This window comes from Mirounga angustirostris, unplaced genomic scaffold, assembly GCF_029215605.1.
Source record: "Mirounga angustirostris isolate CCGP_5_RB_7025 unplaced genomic scaffold, mMirAng1.0.hap1 SCAF_14, whole genome shotgun sequence".
NCBI lineage: Eukaryota > Metazoa > Chordata > Mammalia > Carnivora > Phocidae > Mirounga > Mirounga angustirostris.
Window position 1 is genome coordinate 27,268,235 of NW_026991722.1, and position 27,000 is coordinate 27,295,234.

A 27,000-nucleotide genomic window follows, 5' to 3' on the forward strand; every position below is an offset into this window, starting at 1 on the left:
CCACTGATTAGGGAGCCCGATGGGGGACTCTATCCCAGGACACCGGGATCATGACCTGAGCCCAAGGCGGAGGCTCAACCGACTGAGACACTCAGTCGCCCCCATTTTATTCCAAATGTAAAACCATAGTCCCTGCTGTCCTGAAACTAGTTGTTGGTAGAGGAAACCTTGAATCCTGGTTCAGTCTGGGGTGAGACTTCTGATTCTGCACCATTCTCAGTAGAATTGGCAACCACTCTTTTTGAACTTGTGTTTGTTACCATTTTTAAACAATTTGTTCTAATATACAGATTTCATTTAGATAGAATCTAAAAGAACTGAGATTTTCGAACTTGAGTGCGTAACGGATCACGTAGAACGGTGTGGGCGCCTCTCAAAAATTCAGATTGCTCCGAATTTTCGGCTTTAAGAGGGTCTGGGGGTGGGGCCAACGATCTACGGATTAACCAGTTCGGCAAGCCCCCGGTGATAACCGTTTACTTTGCTACAAGGCTTTAAAAGCTGTAGTCTCCGGGCGCCTGGGTGGCTCAGTTGGTTAAGCGATTGCCTTCGGCTCAGGTCATGATCCCGGAGTCCCGGGATCGAGTCCCGCATCGGGCTCCCTGCTCAGCGGGGGGTCTGCTTCTCCCTCTGCCCCTCCCCCTCTCATGCTCTCTCTCTCTCTCTCTCTCGCTCTCTCAAATAAATAAATAAATCTTAAAAAAAAAAAAAGCTGTAGTCTCGGACCCCACAACATCGGCCTCCCGTCACCTTCAAACAAGCTGCGTCCTAGTACAGGGTGACACCTACACGGTCCCCAGTCCTGAGAGCCTCTTTGTAGGGGGTTCCGCTACCCACATGGTCGCCAGGGGCAACCACAAGGTCAACTCAGTAGGTCAAAATAAATCTGTAACGAAAGCCTGGGCCGAAGTTGACAAAGGTCTAATTGCTCATTTTTAATTTTAAATCTAAAAACTGTACTTTAAAAGGTAACTCCTCCCCAACCCTCCCGCAAAAGGCAGATTCGCATCCGGGAGTGAACGCGAGGGGCGGTACTTCCGGGTCAGGTGGGATGCTGCCTTGACCTTCCTCGCCGCTCAGCCATTTTGTCCCAGTCAGTCCAGAGGCTGCGGCTGCAGGGGAACCACCCAAGGAGAACCTGCAAAGATGCTGTCCGTGCGCGTCGCCGCGGCCGTGGCCCGCGCCCTCCCTCGGCGGGCCGGGCTGGTGAGTGCGGGGAACCGGCGGAAGGGAGGTGGCCCGGCGGGTGGCTGGTGATGTACTGACTCGAGAGCTCTTGCTGCATGGAGGGTGAGGGGCTGGCGGGCGCCGCCATCTTGCACCGCTGGCTACTCGGCCTTGGGCTGGGCGGCGGCGCAAGGGCCCTGTTGCTTGCCATCCGTGCGGGACGGTGTTGAGCGGTGCAGGGGAGGTGGTGACCTCGATGCTGTGCAGAGATGGGGCCTCAGGGGGTGTTCACGACTTCACTTGAGAGCTGTCCGACAGGGGGCCTTGGTTGAAGGTCAGGGCTGGGGCGCTAGGTCTCCGACCCCTGCTCTGGAACGGCGAGGCTTGTCCCGGCTGGTTCTCCGGGACTGCCCCGCTGAAGGTCGGAGCACTGTTGGTAGCTCTAGTTGAAGCGACCTAGGGCAGCCTGACATTGTATGAAGGTCGGGGCGCCCCGGCATTTGACCTCTGCCCGGAGGTCGGTTCGGGGGAAAGCCATAAATGAAGGTGCTTTTCTGAATACTTCAGTAGGCGATCTCAGTGCTCAACACTGATACGATTGTGAAAGGCCGTACAGTGCAAATGTGCATTGCATGTGGCCGATACCGTGACAGCAGTGAAGCCCAAAGTGTCTCAGGCAGAAAGAAGACTTTGCTTTGTGTTGTTCCAAGATTTCGTCCTTGAGGAATCGTTAGACAGTGAGTGAGAGCTCAAGATAGAACACTGGTTGGAAAATGCCTCTAAAGGTCAATTCCCTTCGTTACTTACCTCCCTTGAAGTTAAGGCTTGCATTTATTTTTTTTTCCATCTTAAACATTGTATCAGTTTCCATCTTAAACATTGTAAACACTGGCTGTTTTACTGTTCTAATACAACTAGTCGCAAAAGAACATTTTTAACGGTTTTCATCTGGTCCTGTAGAAAGTAGTAGGTTCAGAATTGACAGTGACCAATCACTGAGTTACAACTTGAAGGAGATGGAGGGGGTCCAGATTGTTGTAGGCTTTGTCGACCAGGAAAAAAAGAGTCCACAGCCATACTTAATTTCTAATCAAACTTTAACATTTACTAATTTAAATTTCTTTTTTTTAAGTAAAATAGGATATGTCTTGATATTTCCCCCTTTTAGGAAGCAGTTTATCTTACTGAGAATATCCACAGTTCAACTGAAATATATCTAAAGATGAAATAATAGTACCTGATACCTTTAAAAGAAAAGATAATTTGGTAACTGTTGGTTTTTAAAATAAGTGTTTTATAAAATACTTAACAGTGTTACCAGGAGCTGCTTAATAACATTTTTGCATATATCAAAAGCTACTTTGTCATGTGATTACTAGCCTTCCAGTTTTAAGCAGAATATTTTTTAATATAATTAATATTTTCACCGATAAATTGATCAAGGATCCAGGACCCTGGGATCATGACCTGAGCCAAAGGCAGCCACTTAACTGACTAAGCCACCCAGGCGCCCCTTTTAAATAAACTTTTTAAAACTGTTTATGCACTAGGTCTCCAAAAATGCTTTGGGATCCTCCTTCATTGCTGCAAGGAACCTCCATGCCTCTAACACTCGTCTTCAGAAGATTGGTAAGTCATTATTTCTAAGTCTTCATACACCACACTTACTGCTTTGTCAATAAGGGAAAAAATAAGTTACGTAGGTTACGTAACTGTTGTTTTTTTTTTCCTTTTTTTAAATCCAGCACTATTTTTTAATTAATTAATTAATTTGTAGAGTTTTAAAGATTTTATTTATTTTTTTGACAGAGAGAGAGACAGCGAGAGCGGGAACACAAGCAAGGGAGTGGGAGAGGGAGAAGCAGGCTTCCCGCAGAGCAGGGAGCCCGATGCGGGGCTCGATCCCAGGACCCTGAGATCATGACCTGAGCCGAAGGCAGACGCTTAACGACTGAGCCACCCAAGCGCCCTTATTTATTTATTTATTTTTAAAGATTTTATTTATTTATGTGACAGAGAGCACAAGCAGGGAGAATGGCAGGCAGAGGGAGAGGGAGAAGCAGGCTCCCCGCAGAGCAAGGGAAGCCCAATGTGGGACTCAATCCCAGGACCCCAGGATCATGACCTGAGCCGAAGGCAGTCGCTTAAACAACTGAGCTACCCAGGCACCCCATTTTTTATTTTCATTTGTTAATTTTTTTCTCTTAGTTACTATAAATCTCAGATTCTTTGCCTGTAATGTGCCATTTAGCCCTTTTTTCTTGGTAGGTTGTCTTGTTCTAGTGAAATATTTCTTTTTTCATGATACTACAGCTTTTTTTTTCTGATACAATATCCCTTGGGTAGAAACAGTACACATATCAGGTGGTGGGCATCCTTTCTGAACTATGAAAGATTTCTTTTTCCTCTCCTAAAAAATATTAGAAACAACTTTACCTTTATGTTTTTTGAAGGTAATAGCTGCTAATCTATACGTGGCAACCTATAAATTTGCACATTGCAAATAGAGAAGTGGGGAGGTGAGCATGGGAAGATTCTGTAGGTTAGGGAATTCTTTGAGGATGTGTGAGTGGGGCTTTGAACTAAAGATTAAACAAGTGAATGCATAAATCTTGCATACGCTAAGATGAAGAATACTAAATACTTGCGTGTCTTTATAAAGGGAAAGATATTCATACTTTGTTAACAGTTGCTTTTAAAGATAGATTGCATTTTTGGGGTGCCTGGATGGCTTGAGTCGGTTAAGTGTCCCACTCTTGATTTCAGCTCTGGTCTCCATCTCAGAGTCATGAGTTTAAGCCCTGCATTGGGCTCCATGCTGGGCGTAAAGCCTACTTTAAAAAAAAAATAGATTGCATTTTTAAGCTTCCTGCAGAGTTTAGCCAAAAAGTCAGGTTTCAACTTCCTTAGATACTAATTCCTTAGATATAAATTCCTTAGAAATTAAACCAAATGAATAGACGATGAAAATTCTTATTATAATGGTGTTGCTTAATTTTATTAGCTTCTTACCTGACTTACATTTGTCTTGTGAAATTTTCTGTCCATCACTTGGATTTGTTTTTATAGTAGTGGTAGATATCAAGCTTGAATAGAACCATGCATTTTACATTTTAGAATAATTTAGTTATTGTGATTATAAAACTATAGTTTTTATGTTGTTGGGAAGTGGGTTTTAAAAAGATCTTGAGACAAGGCTGTTTTTGCAATGGATTTTTTCCTCTCAATAGGCACTGCCGAAGTGTCCTCTATCCTTGAAGAGCGTATTCTTGGAGCTGATACCTCTGTTGACCTTGAAGAGACTGGGCGTGTCCTAAGCATTGGTGATGGTATTGCCCGTGTACATGGGCTGAGAAATGTTCAGGCAGAAGAAATGGTAGAGTTTTCTTCAGGTTTAAAGGTAAAATGAGATTTTGGTGTTTCAGGATTGGTTTCTGAGTTACTCATTTAGTAATTCAGAGATTGTGCTAGTGTTTTGTTTTGTTTTTTTTTTTAAAGATTTTTTTTTATTTATTTATTTGACAGAGAGAGACACAGAGAGAGAGGGAACACAAGCAGGAGGAGTGGGAGAGGGAGAAGCAGGCTCCCGGCAGAGCAGGGAGCCTGATGCGGGGCTCGATCCCAGGACCCCGGGATCATGACCTGAGCCGAAGGCAGACGCTCAACGACTGAGCCACCCAGGCGCCCCTGTGCTAGTGTTTTTTGTATTTTAACTTTAAATCTCAACTTCTTCGGTATTTAGTCATTATCATAGATTGTGAAAAGAATAAGCTTAAGGGTATTGGTTACCAAAGTTTTTACTCTAGGGACTGATGTATACATAAATTGTAGCCACTGGTGCTGAAATAAAAACGTTACTAAACCTTCAGCCAAATTCTAAGAAGTCTTTTTTATAGCCATTAAGATCGTATAAAAGCATTAGATAACTTCCAACTAAATTCATTTCTGGTGGAAAGTTGAAAGTCATTGACTTTGTATTTCTTGTAAGAGTAGACCTATTACTGTTAAGTTAGTGGTATAGTCAGCAGAAGCTCTCTGATGATAGAAGTCTCCTTTCTATTAGGTTGAGCCTAGTTGGCCAGTGGGATGAAAACAAATGGTAGGAGTCATGGGTTTTCTGAGGAAAGCAGAGCATGATATCTGGTAGAACAGGGGGAGTAGGATTACCCACTTAGCACACATGGGAAAAGATAGTCTTGGTCCTCTCACTAGTGACCGGTATGGTAAAAGCCTTGATATGGAAGAATAATTATAGAGCCAAAAGTTTTCTCCATAGCTGTTAGACCTTGGCTAAAAGTTTAGCCTTTCGTATCTTCAGTGTTAACAAAGCTTTGAAAGGTGAGGCTGAAATAAATGAACTCAGAGTTTCTTTTTTAACTTTTAAGATCTAAGAGTCTAGTATTGTCTAATAGGACTTCCTGCAATGATGGAAATATTTTATGTCTGTGCTGTTTAAGTATAATAACTATTTTACATGTGAGGCTATTGAGTGTGACCAGTGTGGAGTTTCTCACACAGAGAAAGAGTGGGTGGTATGTAGAGATGTGTTAATTGGAGGGAAAAGTAAGTGTCTCTGACTTCGGTAAGATGGTGTTAATTAATTCAAGTTTTAAGTAGCCACATGTGGTTAGTGACTGCTGTATTGAACATTACTTGCAGTGATATTCCATGATACTCCTCTGTTTGTTCTAAGTACTTCTACAGAGCTTTAATTACTGACCAGACTCAGTTCCTAGAATAACCTTTTTCCTTAGTAATGATTAGGGACCTAAAAATCTTATATTTTGAATTAAAGTTGTAATGATGAGAGATGACCCACCACTGTTACATTATGGCATTTTGTCCTTGTTTGGGTAGCTTTTAATTTCACTTTCTACTAACTTGATGAGTTCTCATTACAATTTTTTAAGCTGTTTGTGGTGCTACTCAGATAAAAAGATGTAAATCAACTGTGTCTTAAAATTCCCAGTTGATCACTTTATTTCATGCTGATCACCTGGTTCAAAAGCCATTGACAAAAGAAATGCAGTGGAAAAAGCTTGACCTGTTCAGTTTCTTTGTTTCTTTTAGTTCTTTGAGGATGCAATAAAGGAGCATGTTAGGCTTATCATAATGCTATCCTAAGATTATTCAAGGGAACGTGTTTTAAGTCTAGGGAACATGTTTTAAGTCTTGATCAAAGAAAGTTGTTTGTCATAAAAATACTTGAGTAAATCAGATCTAAAGTACAAGTCTACTTTTTTTTTTTTAACTAGCTGTTTTCATATCATGTAGTGTTGACATGGGAAGAAGTACTACTCAGGCTTAATGGGGGTTCAATTGTGTGTTTTGTGTAGGGTATGTCTTTGAACTTGGAACCTGACAATGTTGGTGTTGTCGTGTTTGGAAATGATAAACTAATTAAGGAAGGAGATATTGTGAAGAGAACCGGAGCCATTGTGGATGTTCCAGTTGGCGAGGAGCTATTGGGCCGTGTTGTAGATGCCCTTGGTAATGCCATTGATGGAAAGGTACGTTTAACAGTTATTAGATGTGGTTGTAGCTTCTAAGAGACGTCAAAACTGATTGTTCTGGGGGCTCCTTTTTATTGTATAACAGGGTCCAATTGGTTCCAAGATCCGTAGGCGAGTTGGCCTGAAAGCCCCTGGGATCATTCCTCGAATCTCTGTGCGTGAACCAATGCAGACTGGTATTAAGGCTGTGGATAGCTTGGTGCCAATTGGTCGTGGTCAGCGTGAGCTGATTATTGGTGACCGACAGACTGGGTAAAGCTTGTTAAACATTCTAAGTAAAAGTTGTTTGTGGAAAGATTACTTTTATGCTTGGAATGGTAAATGCTTTGGATGTAACGGAGAGAGAGGAATGTGATGAGGATTAGTAGTAGTATACTGAAATCTTAAGTTGAGAAATCCTTTGAAGTACTTACCAAGATTTATGTTTACTTTCTTTTTAAAGCAAAACATCAATTGCTATTGACACAATCATTAACCAGAAACGTTTCAATGATGGAACTGATGAAAAGAAGAAGCTATACTGTATCTACGTTGCTATTGGTCAGAAGAGATCCACTGTTGCCCAGTTGGTGAAGAGACTTACAGATGCAGGTATTAAAGAACTTTAGTCAGGAATGCCTGGCTGGCTTAGTCGATAGAGCATGCGACTCTTGGTGTTGGGAGTCATGAGTTCGAGCTCCACCTTGAGGGTAGGGTTTACTTAAAAAAAAAAAAAAAAGGAAGAACTTTAGTCTCATTGTTCTCTGGGAGTCCTATTATTGCTAATCTTAAGATAGCGTCTACTTAATGAAGGCTGGTTTTCATTACTCCCTAATGAACTGAAATTTCTAATGTGATTCAATAAGTAAAACAACAAAAACAAGTAAAAGTATAAAACAACAATAAATGTTAAGGTTTTTGTCACCTTCTTTAAAATAGGTGCTGTCTGGCTTTGGTTAATCTGACTTTGGTAAATTATGTAGTAAAGCACTTAATTTTTATTATAATAGTCTCTAAAATCAAAATATTGATAACCTTGTGAAACTTAAAATCTGTTTTCTTCCCAGATGCCATGAAGTACACCATTGTGGTTTCAGCTACTGCTTCTGATGCTGCTCCCCTTCAGTACCTGGCTCCTTACTCTGGCTGTTCTATGGGAGAATATTTTAGAGATAATGGCAAACATGCTTTGATCATCTACGATGACTTATCCAAACAGGTCAAAGGATACATATTTTTAGAATCTGTTTGTATGTTTGCACCACAATTGAAGGTGACAAATTTAGCTTCTAGTAACTGAACTTTATAACCCTTTCCTGTACTGTAGGCTGTTGCTTATCGTCAGATGTCTCTGCTGCTCCGTCGGCCCCCTGGTCGTGAGGCCTATCCTGGTGATGTGTTCTACCTACACTCCCGTCTGCTAGAGAGAGCAGCCAAAATGAACGATTCTTTTGGTGGTGGCTCCTTGACTGCTTTACCAGTCATAGAAACACAAGCTGGTGATGTGTCTGCTTACATTCCAACAAATGTCATTTCCATCACTGATGGACAGGTATTTTTTTATGATTAAAATAAATGTAAAAGCTTTGGATGATTCCAAGGCATTGGTTGAAACTAGTGTTGATGAACTGATTTGTTAAATGCCTTTCACTTTAATGTTTAGAAAAGTAAGGAGAACAGTATAATGAACCCTGCATATCTCTCACCCATTTCAATTTGTTACCAAAAAACTTCATTTTTGCTTCATTTATAGCCACTACTGTTCTCCACCCTAGATAATTTTGAAGCAAATCGCAGAGGCCAAATCACTTAATCTGCATATATTTTAATAGAAATTTATCACCTGTTTTTTCTCCCCACATCTCTTAATCGTAGCAATAGAATATGTAAGTTGATATGTGCTGGGAAAGATTGGAGGGGCTCTTTATGATGAGAAGACACTTAACATTTTTCCTTGGAGATGTTGGGCTTCAGGTTTTTGGCTTAATTTTGAAAATAGGTTTGTTTTTTTTTAAAGCTTGTTAGCATGTGTATTTTCTGTATGTTGTAGATCTTCTTGGAAACAGAATTGTTCTACAAAGGTATCCGCCCTGCCATTAACGTTGGTTTGTCTGTGTCTCGTGTTGGATCTGCTGCCCAAACCAGGGCCATGAAGCAGGTAATTTGCAGCACTTTGTCAAGGAGAAGAGGTATCATTAGGCTAAAATCATAATGTATTTGTATAGTGCTCTTTGTCAGTGGGTTGAGTATTTTTGTGTTTCATGAGTTGACCATTTCTGTTTTTCAGGTGGCAGGGACCATGAAGCTGGAATTGGCTCAGTATCGCGAGGTTGCTGCTTTTGCCCAGTTCGGTTCTGACCTCGATGCTGCCACTCAGCAACTCTTGAGTCGTGGCGTGCGACTGACTGAGCTGCTGAAGCAAGGACAGTATTGTGAGTTCTTTCATGTCAGCCATGTGTGTACTGTATGTAAGCGCCTGGGAGTATCCCGCAGCTCCTTACAAGCTATCATACGTCGTGTTCTTTCATTAAGGATAACAGTGTTTTGAATGTGATTAATGCCTGTTGTACTTTCAATACAGTCTGTCGTCATTTGAATAACCAGGAAAACTTACTAAATATACTTAATATTTCTCTTTTGAGAAGTAAACCTATTAGATCTCTTCCTCCCCCCCCTTCCTCCTTGGCTGTGAGAGAATGGAATTGGGCAGATTTAAAAGTATGTTAGCATTTTTTAATCTTGCTGTGAAGTTTCAGCAGATTATTTATATCTCAAATAGTATAAATGGTGCCAGATGATAAACAGTGCTTGTGGAATATGCCCAAAGATTACACTTTAAGGCTTGCAAATACAAGGAAAAAACTGTTGCCTAGGGAGAGAAGTGGGAAAAAGTATTAATGTGGAGTTTGTCACAGAGAAAGTGTGAGGGTGTTATGTAGAGTAGGTGATAATGTAGAGACATGTTAATAATTAGAAGAAAAAGGTAAGTTTCTCTGACTTTGTTAATGTGGCATTTATTTATTTGAGCAACTTACTTGGCATTCTTTTGTTTTCAGCTCCCATGGCCATTGAAGAACAAGTGGCTGTTATTTATGCTGGTGTAAGAGGGTATCTTGATAAATTGGAGCCCAGCAAGATCACAAAGTTTGAGCGTGCTTTCCTGGCTCATGTTATCAGCCAGCACCAGGCCCTGTTGGGCGATATAAGGTATGAACACAATTGATGGCCTCTTTTTTGTAAATTTTAAGATAGAAAGTCTTGTTAAAATTCTTTTGAATTTTGTAGCTAGTCATTGAATTTTTGTTTAGGTCAGAACTGATGAATTGATGAACTGCTTTTCATTTTCAAATAGGACTGATGGAAAGATCTCAGAACAGTCAGATGCTAAGCTAAAAGAGATTGTAACAAACTTCTTGGCTGGATTTGAAGCTTAAAAACTCCTGTGGATTCACATGAAATACCAGTTATGGTTTTGTCGTCGTTTATTCTAGTAATCATTTCCATTTGTAAAAGGATTACTCTCATACTCCAGATGTACAGAAATTACCTTAAAAATAAAGGTTCCATATTGGTTGGTGGTTTTCTGTAGTCTGAGTGGTTCTTTTAAAAGAACTGAAATTAATTTGAGGAATTAGTAAGCATGCTGAGCTCTTTGTAAGATTCTAGAGTGCTTTGTGATTGATTAAAGAAGAATTCATAAACTAGGTAACTGGCTATGTGGCAGAGTTTACATTTGGTAATGTTGAAGGGTCTCACTGGCTTCTCTGCCAAGAAGACTGTAGGCAAGAAAAGGATAAGACGACTAAAATTCTCAAGGAAATGAAAAAAAAAATGCTAAGTGAAGTCTGAAAGATTGAGACAGGTTGAGAGTAGAATGATGAACACTTGTCAATATCTTCTTATTGTTTAGTATTCTTTAACATACCTTTTATAAGCAGCAGTTTATAATGTAATCAAGCTGTTAGTTTTTATGATTAGTATTTTCGGTCTTATTTGGGAAATCTTTACCCTACAATATACAAAGATAACTATTTTTTACTAAGAGTTTTAAAGATTTGCTCTTTTTACCTAAGAGCTTAATCCAGGTATTAAGAGTTCTTGAGAGAAATAAAACAGATAGGATGAGTACAGAGAGATTGTAGGGGCTGGCAAGGTTGAAAGGGCAGAGACCCAGGGAAGAGTTGTGTCTGGAGGCAGAATTCCTTCTTCTTGGTGGACCTCAGGTTCTCTAAAGGCCTTCAACCGAATGAGACCTACCCATGTTATGGAAAGTAATCTTTTATTCATAGTATCTTAAGTGTTGGTCACGTCTAAAACACACTGTCACAGCAATTAGACTGGTGTTTGGCCAAAAACTGGATACCATAGTTCAGCCATGTTGAAGCAGAAGATTGTCACTGGGCCGCCTGGCTGGCTCAGTCTGTAGAGATTTGATCTTGGGGTTGTGAGTTTGAGCCCCGCATTGGGTGTAGAGCTTACTTAAAAGATTGTCCCAATCCATCTGGAGTTACGTTTTGTGTAGAGGTCAGAAATCTTTTTTCCATATTCATATCCAGTTTTTTAGCTCCATTTATTAAACGACTCCTCCATGTAACCTGCCATGACACCTGTGTCGTATTTAAGCTTCACGTGCCTGGGTCTTTTCTGGGCTCTTCCTTTTTAAATTGTTAAGTAGGCATATAATTTCAAGAAAGAAAAAGGCAAGACAGGACTGAAAAATGGAAATCCCTTGCTTGCCTACCCCCAACCTCTTCTACTTCCCAAAGGCAACTCATTTCTATTCAGTTATTTTGTCAGCTCCATATTGCAATTGTGCCACTTCCTTTTACGATATATGTGTAACCTGTTGATTTCACCCAACGGATAAGAACTTTGCATGTGCACACCTATAGTACACATTCCACAATTCTCTATCATTACAATATGAGAAGATTATGATTTGGGATAAATTCTGCTCATATGACTTCTTTATGATCTGATGAAAGCTGAAATGCTCATTTTTACCTATCTGAGCCTTGAGTAGGGTCTTTGTATAGACTATTTTAAAGTAGGTCTGGTTTAATTGGTCTAATAAAAGCAGGACAAGCAATGTCTTAAGAGCAAACACACCCTAGGAGAAGAATTTTTGTGAATGGTCCTCTAGATTTTAGTTTCTACTATCTACTAGCTGGAGTAATTTAAGTCCTTTAAGTCATTTACTCATCAAGATTAAGAATTGTAGAAGGGGCGCCTGGCTGGGTGAGTCATTGGAGCACGTAACTCTTGATCTTGGGGTCATGAGTTTGAGGCCTACATTGGGTTTAGAGATTAAGAGGCAGTGGTTGGGGAAAGAAAAAAAATGTGCTAGAAGATGACAAGAGTTCCCCTAAATCAGTAAAGTTCCCCACCCCCCTAAATCAGTAAAGTTCCCCACCCCCCCAAAAAATAGTTTCGCTGAGCTAGAGCCCAAAATAAGTGAACCAGGAGAAATAGAGATTCAAATCTTTTTTTTTTTTTTTTTTTTTAAAGATTTTATCTATATGACAGAGACACAGCGAGAGAGGGAACACAAGCAGGGGGAGTGGGAGAGGGAGAAGCAGGCTTCCCGTGGAGCAGGGAGCCCGATGCGGGGCTCGATCCCAGGACCCCGGGATCATGACCTGAGCTGAAGGCAGACGCCCAACGACTGAGCCACCCAGGCGCCCCTCAAATCTTATTTTTTATTAGTCACTCAGAGACCAGCAAGTTGGGAGACCTTGCAGGCACCCAGCTGTTCTCACCAGATGGGCCTAAATATTCTGCCCAACGGCCCTGCTGTGGAGCAGCCAAAAGGCTGTCATAAAATGTGTTTTTGCACAGCTTATCTGAGAAATGCACTTGACCTTTGAAATTTGAGGTTTTATAGCTTTCAGATACGTATTTTAAAATCTATTTGATGATTATGAAGTCTAGTTCTGGAGACGGCCTCTAATGTCTCAGCTCTGTAATCTATGTAAGAATATTAAGATAGGCATATCTTACATAGTGCTTAGTTTAGCTATTGCTCAACTATGAGATGAGCACTAAAGAGGATACAAAATGAGTAACAGAACCCTCTTAACTTCCCTAGGGGATAGGGAGGACAAATGATAATATATTGTAATAACTGTAAAATGCTGGGTAATTATAGAAGTACATATGAGATGCAGTAAGTGACCAGTACAAAGTGCCATTTGGATTAAAAAATGTATCCCTATTTACAGAACTGGAAAAGCGTTCAGGAAGAATTGGCTTTGGCAAGAGGTAGACTTTAATTATGAAAATACTCAGGCCTAAGGAAAAGTTGGAAGAGGAGTACAAGCAACACTCATTTACTAGTCATCAATATATGTCACTTGTTAATATTTTGATGCATTTGCTTTATTTTTCTGGAGAACTATTTGAGAGTAAGTTGCAAGCATCCTGACACTTCTGATACTTCATCTAAAAAATTTCAGCATCTGGGGGCGCCTGGGTGGCTCAGTTTGGTTAAGCATCCAACTCTTGATTTCGCTCAGGTCATGAGATCAGGTCATGGGGTTGAGCCCTGCATCAGGTTCTGCGTGCAGAATGGAGTCTGCTTGGGATTTTCTCTCCCTGTGTACTTCCTCCCACTCCGCCCACCCCAGTGTCTTTCTTAAAAAAAAAAAAAAAAAAATTCAGCATCTGCCCTAAGAATAAAGACCTTCAACTCATCTGCATAATAGAACAGTCTTGTTTTTGCAAACATCTCCTTTCATCTTGCTAGTGAGTTTTCTCCCCTTTGTGTCCACAGGCCCCTATCCTTCCCCTTAGCTCATACAGAGATTCCTGTTGCCTCATTGTCTTCAGAATTCCATTTCAGTGTGGATTCCTTGTACATACACCTATTACATATGATTTTCTCCCGTTTTTTTTTTTAAAAAAGGACCATCTATATAGCCACAGTAACATTATACCTAAGAAAACTGATTCAATAATATGCAGTCCAGGGGTACCTGGGTGGCTCAGTCGTTGACCTTCGGCTCAGGTCATGATCCCAGGGTCCTGGGATGGAGTCCTGTGTCGGGCTCCCTGCGCCACGGGAAGCCTGCTTCTCCTCCCACTCCCCCTGCTTGTGTTCCCTTTCTAGCTGTGTCTCTGTCAAATAAATAAAATCTTTGAAAAATAATAATAATATGCAGTCCATATTAAAATTTCCCTATTTATCTCCCCAGCATCTTTTATAATAGTATTTTTTTAAGTCTTTATTTAAATTCCAGTTAGTTAACATACGGTGTAATATTAGTTTCAAGTGTACAATTTAGAGATACAACACATACAACACCTGGTGCTCATGACAACAGGTGCACTCCATATATATTTTTTCAAACTATGTGAATATCTTGTTCCCCAAAACTTTTCACTGAATGGCTACGATTTATTACATTGAAAGGCTACAAAGCAAAATCAGCAATGGGAAAGTGCTCATGGAGTGATGTCTGGAGGAAACCAGGCCCAAACTTTCAAAGAGTCCCCACCCAGTGGAGTCAAGTGGGATGCACTTAATTCCTCCAGCAATGAATTGTGACAATATATGTGATGAGTACCAGGGAAGCTCATTAGAAACTCAGTACCCAAGGTTTTTACTGGGATGGGTCATGTAGGCATGCTCTGCCTAACCACATACCCAAATCCCAGACTCCCAGGAGGAAGCAGGTGTTCAGCATAAAACACGTTGTACAGTTTAGGCACAGTGAGCCACTCTGAGCCTTTAGGGACAGTTTTTTTTAAGATTTTATTTATTTATTCATGAGAGACAGAGGCAGAGGGAGAAGCAGGCTCCCCACAGAGCAGGGAGCCCGATGCAGGGCTCCCTCCCAGGACCCTGGGATCATGACCTGAGCCAAAGGTAGAAGCTTAACTGACTGAGCCACCCAGGTGCCCGTAGGGAACTGTTTACCAGGCAAGTTCCCGGACACCAGCCACGGGCTAACTTTGCAAGCTGGCTTCTCTCAGGACAGCAGTCCAGGGCCTGCTATATTAGTTCTGCACGGGTATGACTCTGAGGCAGAGTAAGACCAGCCAGCAGTACCCACCTCAGTCATGTTCTCCAGGAGTCCTGGAGTTAGCCGGTGAATCTTATTAGCCATGGAGGTCTGTTTTATTTTTATTTTTATTTTATTTATTTTATTTAAATTCAGCTAGCCAACATATAGTACATCATTAGTTTTTGATGTAGTGGTCAGTGATTCATTAGTTGCATATAACACCCAGTGCTCATCACATCACGTGCCCTCCTTAATGCCCATCACCCAGTTACCCCATACGCCCACCCACCTCCCCTCCAGCAACCCTCAATTTGTTTCCCAGAGTCAAGAGTCTCTCATGGTTTGTTTCCCTCTCTGATTTCTTCCCAGTTTTTCCTCCTTTCCCCTATGATCCTGTGCGTATTCCTTATATTCTACATAGGGAGGAATATGATAATTGTCTTTGTCCAATTGACTTATTTCACTTAGCATAATACCGCATGGAGGTCTGTTTTAGAACGCTGGCATCCTCAAGTTTCTGTATGAACCTTTTTGATTTGGCCAAAGGTACCAATTCAGGCCTGGTACAGCTCTGGCTAGTAAACTGAAGCTGACCTCTTGCCTTCTTGCGCTGAGGCAGTATCATGATAGGACATTAGTATGGTGTATCTGTCATAACTAGTGAACCAAGATGGATAGACTATGGATTACCGTCCTTATTTTATTGAGATTTCTTAGGTTTTGTTTTTACTTTCTATCTCCTCTACCCCACTGGATTTCCTTAACTTTTACCTGTTGTCCTTTTTTTTTCCCCTTAGATCTCATCCAGGATACCACATTATTCATCATGTCTCCTTAGGCTCCTCTGGGCTCTGACAATTTCTTAGACTTTCTTGGTTTGTGGTGACCTTGACAGTTTTGAGGGGTATTAATCAGGTATTTTATAAAATGTCTTTCAGTTTGAGTTTGGCATTTTCCTCATGTTTAGACTGACGTTAAGGGTTTTGGGTGGAAGACCACAGTCATAAAGCACCATTCTCATCACATGACATCAAAGGTACTACCAACATGAATTATCATTGTTGTTGGGTTTTTTCTTTTCTCCTTTGTGAATGATCACTGTTGATGTTAACCTTGATCACTTGCCCGATGTACTGTTTGTCAGGCTTCATCACGATAAGGTTACTCTCTCCCCAGTCCCTTCCACACTGCATTCTTTGGAAGAAAGTCACTATTCCCAGTTTCCACTATAGGGTGAACAGTTATGCTCCATCCCTGTGAAGGCAGACTGTCTGTGTAGATTATTTGGAATTCTTCCGCCCAAGAAGAATTGTATTTCTCCATTTATTTATGTATCCAAGCACCCACTTCTATCAGTATCGACTTGTGGTTAGTTGTTTCCTACTTTGGGTTATAATCTCATAATCCAATATTTCTTTTGTTGTTCAAATTGTTCCAGCTTTGGCCGTTGGAAGGTTTTTTTCCTTTTCTTTTTAATTTTATTTATTTGAGAGAGAGCGAAAGTGAGGGAGCACAAGCTGGGGCGGGGGTTGGGCGCGGAGCAGGCAGAGGGAGAGGGAGAGCAGGGAGCCCGATGCAGGGCTTGACCCCAGGGCCCTGGGATCATGACCTGAGCTGAAGGCAGACGCTTAACTGACTGAGCCACCCAGGCACCCCTCTAGAAACAGTTCTTACGACTGTTTGGCTTTTTAAAATCAAGTTGTCTGGTTTTGTTTGTTTGTTTGTTTTGAGTTTTACAAGTTCCTTATATAAATATTGGATATGAATCCTTTCTGGACAAAGGTAGTATAAATTTGTTTTGTTCTGTGGCTTGCCTTAATGGTGACTTTTTGACAAGAAAAACAAGCCCGTGTGCAGGAGGTTATCTTCTGTGACAGTAGATATCCAACTTTTCCCATCTTTACACTTTGACCAGGAACAGACCCTTTGAGTCCCTTACTTCACTCACATTAACTTATGAAAATACAAATCTTTTTTTTTTTAAAGATTTTTTTTTTATTTGACACAGAGAGATAGCCAGAGAGGGAACACAAGCAGGGGGAGCGGCAGAGAGAGAGGTCAATGACTGAGCCACCCAGGCGCCCTGAAAATTCAAATCTTGATGGTATCGACCCTTAACCCTTGCTTTGATGCAGGCCAAACCTCCTCACCCACCATGCAATGAGCCCCTGGGCCCTTCAGCCTCCTCCTGGATGTTTGTTCCTTGTATTCTATTCCTGTCCTGTCCTGACCCTCTGCTCCATTCCTCCATCTACTCAGCTTCCAAACTTAGTGACAAAATCCAGCCTCTTATTTTGACACTGACTTGGCAGACCTAATGACACAGCTGACTCCCGCCCTCTGGTGCTTTCTGACCCTGGCCTCTGCTTGGCCAGGTCTTGGTCCAGGGATCCCATCTGGTTTTAGCTACTTGGCCAGTACTCCCACCAGGTTTGCCCCTACTTTCTGGAATGGAGGGAGCAGACCCTGGGGACTGAAAGAAATATTGGTAGTGCTGTTGAGGATCAGAGAGAATTTACTGAATTCCTTGGCTGGATCCATCCTTGTCCAATCCATGAGAGTACACAAGAGAATGTCAGTCTTACCTTGAGGTGTTTGAAGTCTTCTTGGGGAGGTAAGAGATCCAAGAGGAGCAGAAATTAGGGAACATTAGGATGTAAGTAATACATTATTAAGGGCTAGTTTGTGTGATAGTGATGACAAGTTCTAGAGATTCGAGAAGTGAGAAGACACCCAGGGCTGGAGAAGTTGGGGAAGTGGTGACGAGGTGGAATTTCAGCAGGAGGAAGAGTGAACCAGGTAGCCTGCTAAGCATGGGCAAAGACAGGGTGGCAGAACAGGAAAGAGCCTGACTGGCTCGGGGTGGGGAGAGGGGGGAGGGCAGGAAGCTGGGCAAGGAGATCGGAAAGGTCAGGGTGGAGCCAGACCCAGGAAGGTCTTGAAAGTCAGGCAGAGGTGTTTGGGACTTCATTCCAAGGGGCAACAGGGAAGCTTGGTAGCTTTGTGAGGAGAGGAGAGATGAGAAGAAAGCAGTGTTTTAAGGAAGAATGGTTAGAAAGGGTTGGTGGGAGGAAAAGGAGGAAGAGGGATGTAGACATCAGATAGCATGAAAGTGTGAAAGGAAAACTGGTGATTACACTGGGTATTTGTTAGTTTGGCCACTGACCATCCATTTATCCCACCCATTTATCCCATCCAGCTTCTGGGGAAACCCTCCCCTTCCTCCTGCTGAGAGTATAAATGATACAACTTCTCTGGAAAAGCATTTGGCACTCTACTCCAATAACCTTAAAAATGTTTATATTCTTTGAACCGTAATTTGACTATGAGGAATTTTAACAAAGATTCATGTAAAATCTATTTATCACAGTAATGTTTCTAATATTTCTAAATGCATTAGGGAAATGCTAAGGAAGCATTGGTATATCCACTTGATGGGAAATTATGCAGAAGTTAAAAATAATATTGAAGAATTTTCTTTTTAATTTTTTTTGGGGGGGATCTGTAATAAACTCACATAGTACAAATTCAGAGGTCCAAAAGCGCATGAAATGAAAAGTAGTTCTCCCTCCTATGTTCGTCCCCTCATCCCCATCCCCTCCTTAGAGGGAACCATTTTAAAATATGTGTGTGAAGGGGCACCTGGGTGGCTCAAATGGTTAGGCATATGTCTTTGGCTCAGGTCATGATCTCCAGGTCCTGGAATCAAGCCCCACTCGGGCTCCCAGCTCAGTGGGCAGTCTGCTTCTCCCTCTCCCTCTGCCTCTCCCCCTGCCTGTGCTCTGTCTCTTTCTCTCTCAAATGAATAAATAAATTTTTAAAAACCGGGGCGCCTGGGTGGCTCAGTTGGTTAAGTGACTGCCTTCGGCTCAGGTCATGATCCTGGAGTCCCTGGATCGAGTCCCGCATCGGGCTCCCTGCTCGGCGAGGAGCCTGCTTCTCCCTCTAACCCTCCCCCCTCTCATGTACTCTCTCTCTCTCTCTCATTCTTGCCCTCTCAAATAAATAAATAAATCTTTAAAAAATAAAAAAAATAAAAAATGAAATTGAGTGTGTGTGTGTGTGCGCGCGCACGCGCACGGTCTTCTCTGGCTTTACTCAAATGGCAGCTTGTTTTGTATCTTTTTTTTTTCAATATATCTGGTGATTGTCCTATATCAATACACAAAGAACTTCCTCATTTTTAATGCTTGACTATTATTTCATTATGAAGATATATCACAATTTATTGAGCTGATTCTCTATCAATAGACATTTAGCTGTTTCATATATTTTGCTAGAATAGCCATGCTGCTATGAATAACTATACATATTTCACTTTCCACATGAGAGAATATACTTGGAATTATGTCTTCAACATGGAATTGTTGGGTCAAAATATAAGTGCATTTTAAATTTTGGTGACACGACCAAATTTCTCTTCCCAGAGATTTTCAAGCTCTACATGCAACAGTGTCCATTTAGCCAGCACTGAGTGCTATCAAACTTTTTGTTAGGAAAAGTGCATTTAATGACTTTAGAAGATACTTATGAAATGTTGTTAAGTTAAAAAAGCAAAAATTAGGGGCTCCTGGGTGGCTCAGTCGGTTAAGCGGTTGCCTTCAGCCCGGGTCATGATCCCAGGTCCTGGGATCGAGTCCCACATCGGGCTCCTTGCTCAGCAGGGAGCCTGCTTCTCCCTCTCTCTCCCTCTGCTTATGCTCTCTGTCAAATAAATAAAATCTTTTTAAAAAAAGAGCAAGAATTAAAATTTTATGTACAATAAATGTGTTTTATTGAAAGAGATTATGCCAAAATATTAACAGTGGTTATCTTAAAGGTATTGATCATTTAATGTCATTATTTCAAAATTGCTATAGCAGTATTATTTAACTTTGTTAGTAAAATCTCTCCAATTGGTTGTAGACCCTTAGATGTAGTACACATTTTACTTGTCTTTTTACTCACAACGCCTTGCCCAGACGATGACTTTAATAAGGTTGAGGAATGAATGCATAGTATTTTCCGTCAGTGTGGACAAGCATTTGTAATTTTCAATCCTGCCACCAGGTGGTGGAAGAGAGTTAAAAGTCAGGGATCTTTGGACCCAGGGCTGTGAAAATCAAGCCTTATGCACCGTGAGCATTTGGAAGACTTCCTAAGACTTAAAAATATATATAGATTAAAAGTGAAAACTTAGACAATTAGAATTGTGTCTAAAATATCTGCCCCCAAATACTAAAAACTTCCAGGGAAAATCTTGGTGCTGTCTTCCTTAACTTCATCTTCTTTCATCTTCCCAGTTCATGCTATTTTTTTAAAAAGATTTTTATTTATTTATTTGAGAGAGAGAACAAGCAGATGGGAAAGGCAGAGTGAGAGGGAGAAAGCAGGCTCCCTGCTGAGCAGGGAGCCCGACACGGGACTCGATCGCAGCACCCTGAGATCATGACCCGAGCCAAAGGCAGACACTTAACCAGCTGAGCTACCCAGGTGCCCGCTATTTTTTTTTTTTAATGTTTTATTTATTTACTTTGAGAGAGGTGAGAGAGAGAGATCATGAGCAGGGGGAAGGAGTAGAGGGAGAAGCAGACTCCCCGCTGAGCAGGGAGCCCACCAAGGCACACGATCCCAGGACCCTGGGATCACAACCTGAGCCGAAGGCAGGACCCTCAGTTCATGCTATTTCTTACCTTTCCTGCAGTTTATCCTTTCTCCTGGTGCCCACCATGGCCTCTCCTGCCTCCAGATGGTGCTGCCAGGCTTCCCTTCCTCCCAACCTCACTGCTTTCCAAAGAGATGAACAACCAGATGGCTGGATGCATGCCCTTGGAGTGATCCAGGGCTGGAGTCACTTCATCTTCTTAGTTGTGGATAACTCTGCTGGTGGGATTTCATCACAGGGGGACTGGGCGTGGTATTTCCAGGCAGGACTTTTTAGCTATCCTTCAAATTACCCCAGCAATTGCCCTTTCACTGTGTCTGGACAGAGGTAAAACCTACTCAAGAGGCAAATGCTTACCTCTCCAGGCCTGTGGTTGCAGGTGGCCATGAGCACACAGTCTTGGTACCCTTGATCTTCATCTTCCCTTCCTTGAGCACCTACTCTTTGCCCAGGGTGGATTTGCCCCAGGGGTGACATCTGTCTTTGGCCCTGGCCCTGTTTAGAAGGGCAGAACTCTAACCCAGCTCTTCACCCATTTAATACCCTGGAATCTTGGGCAAGTCATTCAGCCTCTCTGGGCCACAGTTTTGGCTCAGGGCATGTAGGTCGTGGCAGTACTTTGTCCCAGAGCACCACAGTGGTACAAAGCAGGGATGGGTCCGCCTTGTCTTGGCGTTATGTATGTCCTGAGGGTGGAAGAGTGCATGGAGAGGAAAGGGGCTCTGCACTCCTACTGGAGTGGGATTGGTGGAAAATGGTCTTGGGTCTTGAGAAAGGGGAGGAGATCGGGGAGGAGCTGAGCTCTTGGAGGCCTTGAAAGGGCCCCACTAAGGGACCTAGAGTCAAGGGCTAATAGTTTCAATGACCTTTCCTTGACTTTTAGACGAAAACCTGCCCAGGGGCCGATCCGTAGCGAAGGCGGCTGGGGTAGTACACAGGACCTGCTGAAGCGTCCGCTGGCATTGTCCGTCTTCAGGCTTTGAGCAGCTGACACCCGGTCCACGCGACCACCCTCTGATCGCGCGGGGCTCCATCCACCACCCCGCCGAGCCTGGATTTCTTCGCGAGGAATTGGTCGGGGGAGGAGGGAGCACGTAGGCGGGAAGGGAGTCAAATTCGGGAAGGCGGCAGGACCAGTTCCTTGCAATCCTTGAAGGCTTCCTGAACGAGGGGGCAATTCCAGGGTCACAGAGGTCGCGGGGCTGTCCGTGGGCGTGGGCGTGGGCGTGGCCGCTGGACTCGGGAGTGGCGGCCGGGGAGGAGCCGTGCGCCCGGGGCGGGCGCTACCGGGCGTGGTTTAGGACCCGGCGCGGCCTCCCCGCGGCCGGGCGACTCCCCAGTCGGGCTGCTGGACCGCGGGCTGCCACAGTCCGCTCACCCGGCGCCAGCCAGCCGCTCCGCTCCGCTCGGCCCCCAGCGACGCGCGCCGGCCATGACGGGCGCACTGTTCAAGGCGAACTTCTGGGTAAGTGGGCGCCGCTCGGGGCCCTGTCCCGCGTCCGTGTGCCTTCTCTGGCCGGCCCCCTGCCCCCGGGCCCCAGCGGCGCGCGGCCCCCATCTCCCCGCCCAGCATCCCGAGACCCAGGCGAGGAGCGGCCGCTCCGGGGGGAGGCGCCGGTGCCCCCGAGGCTGCGCCAGGCGCGGATCTGGGGAGCCTGGGTGAGCCTCGCGGGCTGACAGCGGCAGGCAGCCCCCCCCCCCCCCCGGGGACCGTGTCCTCCAGGTCCGCGGACACGGACGGCCTGTCCCAACCCCGGCCCCATCGTGGGCTGCTGGGTGGAGAAGTCTGGCGCTGAGGCCTCACCGACCCGGTTTAGGTCCTGCCTTGGGAGGCCCCGTTTCCTGAAGTTTTTGAGCTTCCCTTGGGGCTCTGCCCACCTGTAGGTCCATTGCAGGCATTGTCATGGTGGGCAAAATTAGGACAGAGAGACCCGCCTTCCCCCTGCCTCATAGTGTGACACTCGGTTTTCAGATCTCAGCTCAAATGTCACCTCTTCAGGGAAGCCTTTCCTGATTGTGCCCAAGAGGCCCTATTGCTTAGCTCACGTGTCACCCATTCTGTTCCTTCGTAGCGTTTGCCAGTTTATGGTTTTGAACTGGAGGACTGCAAGCACACAGCACCTTGGGGCAGGCACCCTGGGGCTTTCAGGGCTACTGCCCCCCAACAAGCTGGTGGAGGATGTGTGCTCAGCTAAGAGTTGTTGACTGAGTAAGTGGGTCTGTAAAGCCGAAGGGCCGGAGACAGGGTGAGAGCGGCAGCCTCCATCCTCAGAGAGCTCCCAGCCACTGACCCCTTCTTGCAGGAGTGGGTAGGGGCATGGGCAGAGAGCAGTTCTGGGTTCCAAGTTAGAGGTGAAGGTCAGGGGAGAGAGAACTTTCTGTTTATACTCTTTTTCCCCTCTGGCCTGAAAGTATAATACTTTGAGAAGGTATCTGAGATCCTGAGAGAGATTTTGCAAAGCTATCTTTCATCTCTAACTTCCTGTAACACTTTATGTCAAATAATAGAAACTATAATAGCTGACATTACTGTGCACAGTCTGTGACTAACACCGTCCTTTTTTTTTTTATGATTTATTTTTTAGGGGCGCCTGGGTGGCTCAATCGATTAAGCGTCTGCCTTCAACTCAGGTCATGATCCCAGGGTCCTGGGATCAAGTTCCACATCGGGCTCCCTGCTCAGCAGGAGCCTGCTTCTCCCTCTGTCTGCCGCTCCCCCTGCTTGTACTCTCTCTCTGACAAACAAATAAAATCTTTTAAAAAAAAGATTTGAGAGAAAGAGAAAGAAAGAGAGAGAGTGCTCCCTTGGGGAGGGGAAGAGGGAAAGAATCTCATGCAGACTCCACGCTGTGCTGGGAGCTGAACCCCCAGTGGGGGGGTTCAGTCTCAAGACCCTGAGATCATGACCCTGAGGTCATGACCTGAGCCGAAATCAAGAGTCAGATGCTTAATCAAGCGACTAGCCACCCGGGTGCCCCAACTAACACTGTTCTAAATGCTTTACACGCACTACTCATTTAAACCTCACAACTACCGTATGAGGTAGCTTGCTTACTATCATTTTACAGATGAGAAAACTGTGTGGCAGAGAGGTTAAGCAACATTCCCACGCTGCTGGGGCGGTGAAATAGTGGAGCAGGACTCTGCATGGACCAAAGGCTCCGTGAATGTCTTGATGAGGCTGGTGCTCAGGGAGATTCTCCCAGCACCGCTCTCTGCATGGCTCCTTTGGTACCACCAGAGGTAGACGCTGGGTCCTCATTTGACCCATCATTTCTCCTGCAGCTCCAATCAGGAGCTCAGGGAGGGTAGGCACTGGGTGTACCCAGCACTGCCATGGTGCCTTGCATACGAATGCTCAGGAATCAGGCAGACGGGACAGTCATCCAGGCTTGGGGGCAAAGGGGCAGAAGGGAACCTGCTGGAGACCTCAGCAGTATGTCTGATGCCTCACCCACTCAGGGGGTAGGGGAGGCAAGGCTGTGGTTAGCACAGGGGAATAGCTTTTGTGTTTCGTGTTTCAAGTTTGAAGGGCAAGAAGGTTGTGATTGGATATGGTAGAAAACTTTGGAAACACAAGTGGGTACCAGTCGACTGAATTTATTAAATAGTTATGAAATACCTTTTCTGTATAAGGATTTCTTTCTTTTTTTTTAAGATTTTATTTATTCATTTGAGAGAGAAAGAGCATGAGCAGGGGGAGGGGTAGTGGGAGAGGGAGAAGCAGACTCCCCACCCAGCAGGGAGCCCAAATCAGGGCTTGATCCCAGGACCCTGGGATCATGACCTGAGCCAAAGTCAGACGCTTAACTGACTGAGCCACCCAGGCGCCCCTCTATATGAGGATTTCTACTTGAGGTGCCATTTGCAGGGTAAGGCACCACCTTGGTTAGAAGGTATATTCCCATGCAGAAGCAAGGTAGGGAGGGCAGGCTTTGGCCTCAAGTTTGTGGAGGAGGAAGGGGAGTCCAGCAGAGGCCAAGGAAACTGGGCCAGGAGTAGGGGTCTGTTCCAGCATGGAGGCCATAGGGAGAGGAAAGGAGGAGAGCAGGGAGGACTGGCAGAGGGCAGAGGAGGTCAAAGCCACAGGGCAAGGCAACCAGTTGAAGGTGAACACTAGAGAGGAAAGGAGGGCTCAGAGGAGGCTCCCTGTAATGTGAACTGGGGAATGAGGTTAGGGCCCCAGAAATAAGGAAGTCAGGAGGAGGAACTGGTTTGTGGGGAGAGACGGAGGGGGAGGAGGGAGAGGAAAGAGGCAATTTTAACAGTAGTTAACCACAGGGGTAGCAATGGTGAGGACCACGGCCAGCAGCATCCTGAAGCCTCCCCCCCAGCCCTTCCCCCCCCCCCCACACCATGCCAGGATTGGCGGGTATGGGGAGGTTGTGGGAGGGGGTGCGTCCTGGGGAGGAGACAAGGCGCCAGGCAGCAGGATTTGAAAGTACTTTCATGGCTCAACAACCAGTGTAAACATGTCAGGGAATATTCTCTGGGGTCTAGTGGTCAACATTCTGATGAGAATGGGCATATTCAGGGTGGTATGGTAGCAGACCAGTGCTCAGCATTCTGGCTTTGAGGGGCGGTCTGGAGGACAGGGCCCTGGCCCCTTGTGAAGGGCGTCCAGGCGAGAGAATATAGAGAACTGCATGAAGTACAGAAAGGCATCAGTTACCAGTGGAGGCTCTGAGGTGGACTGGCCAGGTTTGAATCCCGGTTGTGCCCCTTAGTAGCTATGTGACTTCGGGTGGCATGGTACTTCAACCTCCCTCCTCCCACCCCACCACCAAACCTCAGTTGTTCTTCCTCATTTCCATAAAAATGGGACGTCAGCCGTGTCTACTGCCTCAGAGTTTAGTTCGGTGCCAGGCACGGCCCATCGTGATCACCTGTGTTGTCAGCTATTCTTACCATCAGCACAGAGGTGACAATTAAAGGCAGTGGGTGACAGTCCCTCAAGAAGAGGGAATGAAAAGATATGAGGTCCCCAAGGAAGCCCTCCTGAAGAATACCTTTGTGAATGCAGGAGGAGAGAGGGGACAGACAAATAAAGGCAGAGATGCAGGGATACAACCAGGAAAGGACCAGCACATGCCCAAGAGAGGAATGTTCCATGGAAACAGTGGAAAAGCCCATGGCCAAATTAAGTAGATACTCCAGAAAAGGTCTGAGTCAGCACAGTCTTTGTACATAATCTTATTCAAATGCCCCATGGAAATATTTATTTATATATATATATATATTTATTTTTTATTTTATTTATTAGAGAGAGAGAGAGAGAACAAGTGGCGGGGAGGGGCAGACGGAGAAGCAGGCTACTCACAGAGCAGGGAGCCCAACGTGGGGCTTCACCCCAGGACCCTGGGATCATGACCTGAGCCAAAGGCGGACACTTAATGACTGAGCCACCCAGGCACCCCTAGTGGGATCTATTTTTAAAATAATTATCAAAATCCTTTTTTCTTGTTTTATTTTCTTACAAATTTAATGAGAGGCATGGGACCTATCTTTTTTTTTTTTTTAAGATTTTATTTATTTATTTGACAGAGAGACAGCGAGAGCAGGAACACAAGCAGGGGGAGTGGGAGAGCGAGAGGCAGGCCTCCCGCCGAGCAGGGAGCCCGATGCGGGACTTGATCCCAGGACACTGGGATCATGACCTGAGCCGAAGGCAGACGCTTAACGACTGAGCCACCCAGGCGCCCCATGGGACCTATCTTTAAGGAAAATAAAAAATTCCTGCTTTTCTCAACATCATTATGCAGAAACTCATACTCTTCTGGTAGTTACCACCACTTTACAAAATAATAGGATTACACTGCCTTTTCTTGATAGAGCAGTTTTAAAATTATCTATTGACGTACTGCTGTATTTGAGGATTTAGCTCTTTCATTTTTTAAAAAGATTTTATTTATTTAGGGCTGCCTGGGTGGCTCGGTTAAGCGTCTGCCTTCGGCTCAGGTCATGATCCCAGGGTCCTGGGATCGAATCCCACATCGGGCTCCCTGCTCGGCAGGGAGTCTGCTTCTCCCTCTCCACTCCTCTGCTTGTGCTCACTCTCTCTCTCTCTCTCAAATAAATAAATAAAATCTTTTTTTTTTATTTGAGAGAGAGAAAGCGAGAGAGAGCACAAGCCAAGGGGAAAGGCAGAGGGAGAAACAGATTCCCTGCCGAGCAGAGAGCCCGATGCAGGGCTCGATCCCAATCATGACCTGAGAGAAGGAGATGCTTAACTGACTGAGCCACCCAAGCACCCCAATACTAGGTATTTTCAGTACCAGTGTTCATATAGCTGCCGTGAACCTTACAACCTCCCAACAAAGGAGGAGTCACGGGCTTCCTGTTTCCCAAACAGTATATGTGTGAGCAAATTAGGAGAATCAGACTTCTCAAAGACACAGTAGACTGGTGGCTTGTTTGTTTAAGACTACTTTCTGGGATTAGCTCTACCTTATATTGCATTTTAGGCTGAAGGTTAGTCAAGGGTCAATAGGAGGTTTCAACATATCTGATACAGATTTTTTCTTTGTGAGAACAGGAAGGCTTTTCCCCAGTGGGCCCTAATACCCCTGTCTTAAACTCCTTGTACTATTTGTATGTGTAAGGAGGCTCAGGACAGCACAGAGCAATCTTAAGCCCCAGTGTACAAATCCATAATATTCATCATTTTCTATCTTTGGGAACTATTACCTAG

General features: G+C 44.3%; 2 protein-coding genes across 2 annotated transcripts in view; both read left to right on the forward strand.

The window, feature by feature from the left end:
* The first annotated feature begins 778 nt into the window (after nt 1-778).
* On the forward strand, nt 779-10,237 carry ATP5F1A (ATP synthase F1 subunit alpha). Its single transcript, XM_045886786.3, has 12 exons — nt 779-1,206; nt 2,718-2,796; nt 4,398-4,567; nt 6,504-6,677; nt 6,766-6,932; nt 7,123-7,271; nt 7,727-7,878; nt 7,987-8,211; nt 8,710-8,817; nt 8,947-9,091; nt 9,716-9,866; nt 10,012-10,237. The coding sequence occupies exons 1-12, from the start codon at nt 1,147-1,149 to the stop codon at nt 10,091-10,093; spliced, it is 1,662 nt and encodes a 553-aa protein (XP_045742742.1). The 5' UTR covers nt 779-1,146; the 3' UTR covers nt 10,094-10,237.
* Nucleotides 10,238-21,594: 11,357 nt separating this feature from the next.
* The window catches only part of PSTPIP2 (proline-serine-threonine phosphatase interacting protein 2), a 69,867-nt gene continuing 64,461 nt past the window's right edge, over nt 21,595-27,000 (forward strand). Inside the window, exon 1 of the mRNA XM_045886787.3 lies at nt 21,595-21,774. Within this exon, the coding sequence (XP_045742743.1) occupies nt 21,742-21,774 (33 nt within the window). The 5' untranslated portion in view covers nt 21,595-21,741. The remainder of the gene's footprint in view (nt 21,775-27,000) is intronic.

Excerpts from the sequence above, each read along its gene's own strand:
- ATP5F1A (XM_045886786.3), top strand. The coding sequence starts at position 1,147 with ATGCTGTCCGTGCGCGTCGCCGCGGCCGTGGCCCGCGCCCTCCCTCGG. Across the intron at positions 6,933-7,122 it reads ATTGGTGACCGACAGACTGG|CAAAACATCAATTGCTATTG; the intron begins GTAAAGCTTGTT and ends TTCTTTTTAAAG. Across the intron at positions 7,879-7,986 it reads ACGATGACTTATCCAAACAG|GCTGTTGCTTATCGTCAGAT; the intron begins GTCAAAGGATAC and ends CCTGTACTGTAG.